This window comes from Hipposideros armiger, unplaced genomic scaffold (assembly GCF_001890085.2).
Source record: "Hipposideros armiger isolate ML-2016 unplaced genomic scaffold, ASM189008v1 scaffold_171, whole genome shotgun sequence".
NCBI lineage: Eukaryota > Metazoa > Chordata > Mammalia > Chiroptera > Hipposideridae > Hipposideros > Hipposideros armiger.
This window is the reverse complement of record NW_017731521.1, coordinates 1,382,141-1,394,191: the sequence shown is the minus strand read 5'-3', so window position 1 is coordinate 1,394,191 and position 12,051 is coordinate 1,382,141. Positions and strand designations below refer to the sequence as shown.

The window sequence follows — 12,051 nt, the reverse complement described above, 5'->3', positions numbered from 1 at the left end:
TTATAATTTTGACACATAAAAAGTTGTTTAATGCTGCCCTGTGGAGCACTGATAATGTCCTAAGCATTTTATATTTTTAAATAGATATATACAGTACATGAATTTCAATACATTTAATACGTAAATGTATATAATCAGACCAATCTAAGAGAAGAGGGTTTTATAAGCACTAGTTGTGGATGCTTTGAACAGTCAGTATTATATTAAAAATAAAGGTGAGAGGATAGTTTTAGGTCATAGATCAGTAAACTTTTTCTACGAAGGGCCAGGTAGTCAATATTTTAGGCTTCATGAGCCATACAGTCTCTTGTAGCTACTCAACTCTCAAAGGGCATAGTAACTACCATGCACATAAATCACAGATCATGGTGATTTCCAGCAAAAGCCTATTTGCAGAAGCAGGTGGTAGGCCAGATATGGCCCATGGGCCATAGTTCGTTGACCCCTGTCCTGGACTAAAAGAGTCTGAAGAGACACAGCAACTAAAAGCAATTTAGCAATCTAGATTGGATCCTGCATGGGAAAAAAAACCCCACAAAAAAACAGCTTTGGAAGACATTCTTGGGAACTGAGAGACATTTAAATACATACTGAATACCAGATGTTATTATGGAATTATTATTAATTTTCTTAAGGAGTGATTACGATTTTCTTGAGCTGGAGGAGATCAGCATATAGTCTAGTTCTCTCAAATTTACAATGCAATTGTCAGTTAATTGCATTGTACAGGTTTTAATGATACCAATTAAATATCAAGACCTGAGCTTAGTGAGTCCTTAATTTGAAGGTGGTTTATTAGAACAAATTCCTTTAGGATATTAAAAAAAATAATTAACTGCTGATGAGATGAGAATGTGGCAGAAGGATTTTGTGGCTGTGGATATAGTTTTAAATTTTTGTTTTTGGAATCGAATGGAGGAAGGTAGGTAAGACTTCAATCAAGAGGTAGCCTGAAACCAGGCATTTTTCCTCTGTGCACCCAAATCCCATCTGTACAGTGGAGGGGAGGTGGAGGAGGAGGAAACTAAACTGTATAAACTCTAAAGCCTCTTTGGGTTCTAATGTGCAAAATGGGGAGGATGGTATTACCCAGTTTCCTCACAGGGATGTCGGGAAGATTGTATTCTAAATCAGGAGTTGGCAGTAGTCTATGGGCCAAAGCTGGCTGCCTGCCTGTTGTTCTACAGCCTGTAAGGAAAACTCGGTTTTCATCTCTTTTTTAATGTTTGGAAAGAATCAAAAGAGAATATTATTTTATGCCACATAAAAATTACATGAAGTTCAAATTTCAGTGTCCATAAATAAAGTTTTATTGGAACATAGCCACACTCATTCATTTATGTATTGTCAGCGACTGCTTTGCACTACAACAGAATTGAGTAGTTGGGATAGAGACCATATGGTCTGCACAGCCTAAAATATTTGCTATTTAGTCCTTTGTAGAAAACGTTTGCTGATCTGTGTTTTAAACATTACTGAACTCCATTCTGAACTGAATTGAGAAAACAACAATTCTTCAGAGACTTTCAATTACATGAAATGTAATTTTCTTAATTGAGTGCTTTGAGCTCTTAGCCTCAATCTCATGTTACATTATTCTGTAATGACAGCAAATGCTGTATTATGGGACATAGTAAGTTAAGTGTACAGTGCCTGTGAACTGCTATGGGGAAATGTCAAAATAGACTTTCTGAGGAAAACAAAAACCTAATAATTCTCTCAGGAGAGATTACAAATGGTGGTATCACAACATGAAGAACCAAGTGATGAAAAATTTCATAAATCCCAAAAACACCAGCTATAAAGAAAAAGGTTGATATATCAGATTATGTTACAATTTTAAAGTTGTGTATGAAAAAGACACCACAAACTTCTTGTTTGAGGGAAAAAAAACTCTACAGAATTCTCATATGCTGCTGGTGGAAGTGCAAGATACGAAAAAACTCAGCAGTTTGAAACAGTTTGGCAGGTTCTTATAAGGTAAATATACACATACCACATGACTTGGCCCTTCTGCTCCTAGGGATTTACCCAAGAGAAATTAAGACATAGATTCATACAATGACTTGTTTCTAAATGTTCATAATAATGTTTTCGGTAATAGCACAGACTAGAAACAGCCTAAATTTCCATCTACTGGTGACTGGATAAACAAATGTCACATGTCTGTATAATGAAATACTACTTGACAATAAAAAAGAACAAACTATTGATAGATGGCACAACATGGATAAATCTCAAAAGCATTATGCTAGATGAAAGAAACCAGACATACTGGATAAGTCTGTTTATATGATATTCTGCAAAAGGCAAAACTACTGTGACTGAGGGCAGATCCACGCTTGCCTTTGACTACAAGTCAGGGGAAGGGATTGACTGGGGCACAAGGGAACTTTTGGGGGCAAGGAAACATTTTATACGATAATTGTAGTGATTACACAACTGTATACACTTGTCAAACATCATCAAATTTTAGGGTTAAAATTGGTTATATTTATTTTACATAAATACACCTCAATAAAGTTGATGAAAAATGAAAAGGCACAGACTGGAAGAAAATAATTTCAATACATGTAACTGATAACAGATTAATGCCCAGATGATATAAAAAATTGTTAGGGAAATGCAAGTCATCACACAATGAGACATCATTTCACACACACCAGATTGGCAAAGTGGAAAAAAAAATCTGATAGACTCGAGTGTTGGCAAAAATGATAACGCTGGAACAAGTATACTTTGCTGATGGGAGTTTAAACTGAGACAATGGTTTTGGGAAACAGTCCGGCAATATCTGGTGAAGTTCAAGATGCATATACTATGATCCAGCAATCTCACTCCCAGGTGTAGGGTGCCACAGAGAAACCCTGCACATGTATGTGCTCCAGGGGACACGGACAAGCACATTCAGAACAGCCATGAGGAACAACGCAAATGTCCCTCAGCAGTAGAATGGATCAGTCAGTTGGGATATACAATGGAATACTAATTATTAGTGAAAATGAACAAACCTCCAGCTATAAACGCCAAGAGGAAAGATTCACTAATGTAATACTGACCGAAAAAAGCAAGTTGCCAAAGAATACATACAATCTGATATATTTTATGTAACGTATTCAGAAGCATGGGAAACCAAACAATATGGGAATATATACAAACACATGTAATAAGCCTGTAGAAAAGGAGACTAAAGAATTACTATGTGAAATTCAGCAAAGCAGTTGCCCCTGGGGAGGGTGGGGTGCTGAGGGAGCGGCAATTCTTCTGGGTTTCAAAGAGCTGGCCATGTTTTATTGCTTCAACTGACTGGTAGGTTTGTTTTATTATTCTATTTGATCTACATGCTAGATGTATTCTTTGGTAGTTTTCAAGTATTACTTATTTTTTAAGTAGAAGAAAAGAACTTCTAAAAAGAATTTTAAAATAAAGACAACTCACTAAGAAAAAAAACTGGCAAAGGTTTGCGAACAAACAACCCACGAAAGAGGAAATCCCCATATGAAGAGCTATCCAACCACACTTGCCACTGGGGAAATGCTAACGAAAAGAGCAAAGATGTGTCAACAACAGGCCATGGGTACAGTGTGATAATATTTAGGTAAAATTTAGAAACATTTAAAACAATACATTAAACTGTTTATGCATACACAGGAAGTTAAACAATAGAAACACCCACGGGAATGGTACACATCAAATTCAGGGGAGCTTATCACTGACAATGGAGGGAGGCCTGGGATTAGAGAGGGTTGTGAGGGGGGCGTTAGCTGAATCCACATTTTACTTTTAAAGTAAATATAGCAAAATGAAGATTTGCTAAATCTCGGTATTGTTTTTCTCTCAACTATTCTATATGTTGGAAATTTTTGTAACATTTTAAAGGAGTGAGTTACGAACAGTCTTTCCATTCCTCACGTGTGGTCTGAACTACCTAATAGGAATGCAATTTAAGAGATTCCATTCCAAACTGTCTAGACTCTAGAGCTTTGAAACTCCAAGCCCTGACCTCTACGCCTTTTCCTACAAAATCCACCCTCCAACTTAAAGATGTTATTTCTGAGTGGATTCATAGTGACTGTTGATGGTTAACCCCCAAAATGTACTTCACTTCATCTATAAAATGAGAGAACGTCCCTTCTGTCACCCCGGATGAGAGGTAGCCATGGATGCATTCCACCGTCACTGACCCCTTCTCAGGGCCATGGCCGAAAGCTGCACTGGGAAAACAGAAGACTGAGCTGTGTTTCAAAGCTGCCAGCTGCTGCCTTCCTTCATTTTAATACTGTGTGAAAATAGCTACTCACCCATTAGTCCTGAGCCCCAGGGATATCGAACACGCCCTGAGGGGACACCTGGCTTTACAGACAGTGATGTTTCGATTCCAGCCCAGCCTGAGGTTCCCATAAGCAATCCCATGAGGTTATTGGACAGAGTATTGGGAATGTGCTCATCTACACCATTTCTCCCTGAGGATGCCCTTAAAAATATGCCTAAATGATGAACCCTCTTACATGACCCTTTAAATCTGCGGTTCTCAACCTTCCTAACGCCGCAACCCCTTAATACAGTTCCTCACGTTGTGGTGACCCCCAACCATAAAATTATTTTCATTGCTACTCTAGAACTGTAATTTTGCTACTGTTATGAATCGTAATATAAATGTCTTTTTGTTTTCTGATGGTCTTAGGTGACCCCTGTGAAAAGGTCGTTCAACCCCCAAAGGGGTCACAACCCACAGGCTGAGAACCGCTGCTTTAAATAATAAACACTTTTAATTCTTTTTTAAAAAACAACATCTCTGTCCTTTCCTCTGTAACATTTTTCAGACCTGGATTATAATAACGGCCTCCAAATCTCTCTCTCTCCCCCCACCCTCCCCTCCGTCTCTCTCTCTCTCCATATTTATACTGCTCACTCCTTCAAGGGCCATCTTTTAAATGATAACTTTGGGGTTTTTAAGCTAGTATTAAGAAGTCCTCCCCTGTCACAGGGAAAATCCAAACTCTTCGATGTGGCATCCAAGGACGTGGGGAAGCCTGCACCTGTAAATAATCAGGTACCTTTTGTTCATTTGAGGACTGAATGGTAGCTTGGTGTGACAATGAATGCCTGGGGCCCTATGTTTGGGACCACGACCTATATATGATAGTCCCTCATGTGTTTGTCAAGATTGAAAAAGCGATACAGTCACTCTGCAGCCTGGCACCAACCTTCCTTTCTACCCTCATAGCGCCATACTTCCCGCCGGGACCCCCCCTGCTGGCCGTTTGGTGTATTCACTCCACCTAGAAGCACACACGTCCCTTGCCTGCCTCCAGCCTTGGGGCTGCCACTGTTCTCTCCACGCTTCTCCTCTCCCTCCAGCATAAAGTGTTTTCTTCTCTGTTTTCAACATGTTCTCAACAAAATGTTTATTGAGGAATCTATGTTGGGCTCTCTGCTGAACTTCTGTAATACAATCCGAAGGGCTTGTTAGGAATTGAGGTGGGTGCCAGTTACTCTGGCTATGTAATGGCTACTTCAAGTCAACTTGCTGGTTCCCTACTATTTAAAATCACCCCCAACTTGGGGGTGTAAAATAACTGCTTTATCTGTGTCCACAGAGCCTGTGGGGTAGGGATTTGGACAGGGCACAGCAAGGATGGCCTGTTTCTCCTCCACAGTGTCTGGGGCCTTGGCTGGGAAGAATCAAAGGCTGGGCTCAGCTGGGACAGTTGACCAGAGCACATATATGTGACCTCTCCGTCCGTCTTGGACTTCTCACAACATGGCATTTGGGTCCTGGGAGGGAACATTCCAAGAGAGACAATTCAAAAAAGCCAGGCGGAAGCGGCATACCCTTTTTAAATCTAGCTTCTCGTGTCACAGAGTGTCCCTTCAGCCATGTTTCATTGGATGAAACACAAGCCTATCCAGATTTAAGGGGAGGGGAGATAGACCCCCACCTTTCAATGAGAAAAGTGTCAAAGGATTTAGAGCCATGTTTTAAAATGCAGCATGCCATTGTGGTATATACTATTATTTAAATATTTCTTGTTACTTTCCTATTTCACATGTTTGTATCTTTTTTCCCCCCTCTACATGTTAAGCCCAGTGAAGCCAAAAACTGGGTCTTAGGCTCTGTGCTGTTGCTAATGTGCCTTGTTGGTCCCTTTTTGGCACAGAAACCCTTTGAAGCCATGTAACTCAATTCAATAATCATTAAATGACTACTTCAAGGCAACTTGCTGGTTACCTACTATTATATTTAAAATCCCACAAACTCCAGGTCTTTAGGATTTTCTCACATGATTTACTGCTACATGTAGAGGAATTGTTCTAGTCAAAACTCCTAACACCCAAATCCATGGTAGCTTCTATGAGCAGTCTCTGTAATCATATGGGTAGGGGACTCAGAAAATCATGGATCAAGAAACAGACATTTACTTGGTAAATTATATAAATGTCTAACCACTAATATCCACTATTAGTACGCCTGAAACTAATATAAAATAATATTGCATGTCAATTGTAATTGAAAAAAAATCATTTCATACTTATTAAAAAAAAGAACTGGACATTTCAACTGTCACTATCAGAGAAACCATTCTTTTTTTTTTTTTTAAAGATTTTTATTGGGGAATTGGGGGATGGGAAATTGGGGTAAGGAGAACAGACAAGTTGCTGTCCTTTTATTCTTCAGTCTAGTTGTGGAGGACGTTGCTTCACTGGCCCAAGTTGGCACCATCATTGCGCTCTTCCCGGGCGAGGCAGATCAGTCGCTGGCTTCTGGACGGCCGCTCACTGCGGCTGCTGGCCGCTCACACTGGCTGCTGGCCGCTCACACTGGCTGCTGGCTACACACGGTAGCCCATGGCAACCCACTGCCACAGGGGCTGCAGTCTACGCCGTCGCCAGCGACCCACAGCAGCCCAGCTCCAGGTTGAGCTGTTGTTCAGCATCTTAGCTGTGGAGGGCAGTGTCACTGGCCCTCATATGTGGGATCCGAACCGCGGCCCTCTGGCGTCCCAAGCCAGTTCTTAACCATCGCACCACTCGGCCGGCCCAGAGAAACCATTCTTAATGTGGTCACTTAGTAGAGGGGACCCAGTATGGAAACAAAAGCAAAGCAAAGCAGAGTTCAAGTCATTTACATCTTCTAGCAAAGGAAAAGCCTTCACGTGGGCTCTTGAGGCAGCTGAAAGCACATTTTGTCGAGTGTTTTCCCAGCTGTCATTGCCTGTGCAGCCTGGAATCTGAACCTTTCACGGAGAAAGAAAAGTGGAGGCAGGTAGGTATCTTTGAAAGAGAACACTGGCTTAGACATCTTCTCAACTGGGATCCTTTTAATTTAGAATTCCCTTGAATTTAGTGTTTTATAATCAGTGCAGGCCACTCTGATCTGCCCAACATTAGGCTGTCTCATCACAGCTGTTGCTACTCTAACATTTTTGCAATGTGCCCCCTTAAAAGAACTGTTTGGATCTTAGTTTGATAATAATCATGTTAATTCAATACCCTCAAGAGGACAAATGGGGGCAAAAAGAGGGCAGCTCAAGTCAGGGAGCCTGCAGCAGGAGCCTACTTCTTAGGAAACCAAAGGAATCACATTTTGTAAAAAACAAAGGGCAAAGTAAACCCTTCCATTTTTATTTAGACAGAACTGCTGCATCCTGACATATGTACAAGCAAATGGGTGACAGGTTTCTGAAGGACCATCTGAGAAAGCAAAGGGAGATGTCTTAATGTTTAAGGTAGGTCTTACACAGTGAGTCCAAGGCAGTCATGTGAAAAGGTGGAAGTGGGGTGCTCTAAAAAAAATAAGAATAGCATGTGCAGAGCTCAGCATTGAAAGATCATGGTGTGTTTGGAAAACACCAAAAAGCAGGGAAGGCTAAAATAATTCTAAATGGCAGCCATGGCAGCATGGAGGGTGGAAAAACTAGAGATGGGCTGGAGCCACGAGAGCCAGGTAGGAGGCTGTCTCAGTAAGTAGGCAAGAGTGAACGAGGGCTTGGACTAAGGAAGAAACAGTGGGGATGCAGACAAGAAGTTTAATTCAGAAAATATTTTGGAGGTAGCATAAGCAGGATTTGACAATGGGTTAGTTGTTGCAGGGAGATCCTGGAGTGAATGCAGCCCACAGTTCAGGAGACTTGCGGGGGTGACGACCCATTGAGTGAGATGGCAAATACAGGTGGTAAAACAGGTTTGGGATGTTCAGAGAAAGGGGTGGGCACATGCAACTGATGGCAAAAGCTGGGAGAAACCAAATCCATGCCTAGAAGGAAATGGAAGTGAAGAGGCTGAGTCTTAACGTTATCTGTAATAGTTTATTCTTCTTTTCAAAAATTACTTGAAGCAATTGTAAATATTTAAGAGTGGCACACACAGGTGCTTATATTAGTTTCTGTGGTTTTTAATTCCCCCCAAATTAGTGCTTGGAGTTATTTCTTTAAATGAAATTCAATAATGTATCAAGCATTTGGAGCACCTACAATGTGATTGGCATTTGGATATTTGTACCCTTCTATCTAGCTGTTCCTTTCAGAAGTCACCAGGCCTGGAGTTTAGAAATAGCTTCTGGTTCCAGTATGGCCATGAGCAAGTCACTTTTCCTCCTGGGGTCTCTGAGCTCTCACATCCTATGATTTAATACTGTAACTGCTCCTCAGCATTCCTTACCCTCACAGAGGTGGGCCTCATGGGGCAGTCCGTTGTCATAAACAAGTCCCTATGGGGAGTGTACGTGAATGGCAGACCTACTAAACACGTTTTCCAAAAGGTCCTTTGCACTACACCTCCCACCCCAATCAGCCCAGGATAACAGATTTTCTTCATGGGATTTCAAATTTGCAAGATAACTTTAATAATATTTTTGGTAGGGGGCGATGGGTAGAAAATAATACGTCCTAATTCCAGTCTAATCAACAGCAGCAACTTCTGTTTATTCAATACCAGCTGTTTTAGGCGCTGTGAAGACTTAAAAAGAAAACAAAAAAATTTTCTGCCTTCGTGGAGTTTACATTCCAGTGAACCGGGACAGATTTTTAAAAAAAAAAAAGGAAAAAAGGGCAATGTTTTCCGTCACTATGACGTCAGCCAAAGCAAAGTAAGTAATTACTAGTCCTCTGAGCCCCTCATAATAAAATCCAGGGTCTTTTTACTCGAGCCACAGTCGTCCTGCTCGACCTTCACACTCCGCCCACGGCCCCGCCTTTGGGACCTGGTCCCGCCCACCCTCCTGACGTTAATTTTCCAAGCCGCGCCGCATTGAACTGGCCAATCGGAAACCGCAGAAGCTGCTTGGGCTCCATTAAGCCCCGCCCCGTGAGTCGACGCGTGGCGACGGCGATGGGGCCTGGCGGCTGCGTGGCGCGGCGATTTGGGACGCTGCTGTGGCGCAGGGTCCTTTCCCCGGGCGCGGGCTTCGCGGCGAGCGAGGGGCCCCGGGTTCGGCTGCTGGTCGCCGGGCGGCTTCCAGCGGGACCAGCGCTCGGCCGGGCCTGCTTGACTCCGGATCATGCGCGCGGCCTGCACGGCGGGCCCGGCCTAGAGGAGCGGGAGGAGGGGGCAGCCGACGAGGGACGCCCGGAATCAGGCACCGCAGGTACGGGCGTGGAAGCACGCGGCGGCGGCGGCCCCCTCCAGGCATCCGGGAGCTTGTTCCCAGCCGAGGAGGCTCTGAGTTCCCCTCTTCATGTATTTCGCATGGAGTCACAAAACTCTTACAGATCCAGAGCTGGAAGGGACTTCACAGGCTTTTTTCGCCAACTCTGTGCCATTTCATAGTTAAGAAACCGTGAGGCCAAGAGATGAACTGGCGTCTCCAAAACCCAGGCGTCTGATCGGCCACACTGTCCTCATCCCCATTCAAACTCTTCCTGGGGTCCCGAGACTTGTCGACTGTTGGGGCGTGAGGATTCCGAGAAGGAGCCAGGGGCTGGGGGCGAAGGGGTGTGTAAGAAGCGCTGAAGGAGATGGGGCTAACTTAAGGTTCTCTAATCAAGTTTTTAGAAACTTGAGAGATGGCAAATAGATGACACCTGCGGAAGGCTAGTGTCTGCGAGGGGCAGGTGCCAGTGAACTAGCCAGTAGATCCGTGGGAGTCCGTTTTAGAACTTAAGAGCTATAAATGTACAGGCTTTCATACTCCAAGGTGAAAAACAGAGTACCTAACGCTACAGAAAAAGAAAAGGGGTTTCCACAGGTGCTAAGTGTTACATAACCCAAATGGCTTTATACGAAAAACCTGAGGGTTTAAAATGGGCGTTGCTATTAAAATTTTAACTCTCTCTGGTTGATTTGGAGCCACACGCTTAGTTGGCTAGGCCTGAGTTTCCTCAACTCCCAAGGGAAGGTTGTGGCCCAGATACTACCTCAGAGCCTTTCCAGCTCACAAGTTCAGGTCCGTGACCCTTTATGTCTGGGATTTAATTTAATATGCCCTAGGATACCACCACCTCCCCAACTTCTGCTGCTTTTCTTTCTTTGTAGAGCAGCTCTGTGTTGGAGGTGTAGTGCTCATTTCCTCAAGCACTAGTGAGCAGAAAGTCATTTGTTGCTGGTGTATGGTTCTCCTTGCACGTGGTAATAGCAAAGGATGGATGGTGGCCCTGTAACCTGAGCACACTTGCTATTAAAAGTTGAGCAGTGCTCTATGAAACCACTGCCCAAGTTCAACTTCCAGGAGGCCTGGGCGCTGCCTTCTTCCAAAACAGTTTAGATCTAAATCCCCTCGTGCAGGAGCAGTTTCACCGTCAGCGGCCTGTATCTCTGGGTGCAAACAATGTCTCTCGCCTCCTTGGCCACCTGACACAGCAAATCTTTGTGTGTTTCAGGTCATACTGGTCCCAAGTTTGACATCGATATGCTGGTTTCAATTCTGAGGCAAGAAAATGCAAGAGACATTTGTGTGGTCAAGGTTCCTCCAGAGATGAAATATACAGATTACTTTGTGATCGGTAGTGGAACCTCTGCCCGGCACTTACATGCCATGGCCTACTACATTGTGAAAACGGTAGGATGCTCTGCTTGCTGTTTTGAGCCATTGACTGAATAAGAGGCGTGTCAGTGCGTCAGGCTGAGGAGCAGTACTTGAAAAGGAAACCCATCATATGCGATTATATAAGAAGTCCAAGTTTTCAGAGTCTGTGTGTTTTATGTTCTTTGATAGTGAAATTTATGGGGACACATATCCATCCCTACTGAGTCAGGATAGTTCTAATTTTTTTTTTTATGACATAGTATTTTATTATTAGTTTCAGGTGTACAAAAACAATGTAATAGTTAAACATTTATACCCCTCACAGAGTGATAACCCCCCCAGTCTACTACTCCTCTGACATCATATATAGCTGTTACAATTCCATTGACTATAATCCCTATACTACACATCCCGTGAATATGAATATATATATATTATAGATGACATTCAATATTATTCAGCTTCAGATGTACACTGCAGTGGTCAGGCACCTACACTGTCCATGAAATGGTCTCCCTAATAAGACAAGTGCCCATCTGACACCCTACAAAATCTTTACAACATAATTGATTATATTCCTCAAACTGTCTTTCATATCCCTGAGGCAATATTGTGACTACTAATTTGTACTTTCCAATCCCTTTACCTCCTCCCCCATCTCCGCCCTCCTCCCATCTAGCAACCATCAGGTTTTTTTTCCTTTTATATCTGAGTCTGTTCTGTTTTGTTTGTTCCTTTATTCTGTTCTTTAGATTCCATTTGTAAGTGAAATCACATGGTATTTGTCTTTTTCTGTCTGACTTATTTCACTTAGCATAATGCCTTCTAGGTCCATTCATGTAGTTACAAATGGTAAGATTTTGTTCTGTTTTATGGCTAATATTCCAGTGTGTGTGTGTGTGTATCACATCATCTTTTTTTTTTAAGATTTTTATTGGGGAGTTGGGGGATGGGAACAGTGCTGGAGAGTTGGGGGAAGGGGACCAGACAAGTTGCTGTCCTTTTATTCTTCAGTCTAGTTGTGGAGGACGTTGCTTCACTGACCCAAGTTGGCACCATCATTGCGCTCTTCCCGGGCGAGGCAGATC

At 42.8% G+C, this 12,051-nt stretch overlaps 1 protein-coding gene across 1 annotated transcript in view; it reads left to right on the top strand.

Annotated features, from left to right (window-relative positions):
- The first annotated feature begins 9,298 nt into the window (after positions 1-9,298).
- MALSU1 (mitochondrial assembly of ribosomal large subunit 1) overlaps positions 9,299-12,051 on the top strand; it is a 15,593-nt gene continuing 12,840 nt past the window's right edge. Inside the window, exons 1-2 of the mRNA XM_019652021.1 lie at positions 9,299-9,586; positions 10,818-10,996. Coding sequence (XP_019507566.1) covers positions 9,331-9,586; positions 10,818-10,996 — 435 coding nt within the window. The 5' untranslated portion in view covers positions 9,299-9,330. The remainder of the gene's footprint in view (positions 9,587-10,817; positions 10,997-12,051) is intronic.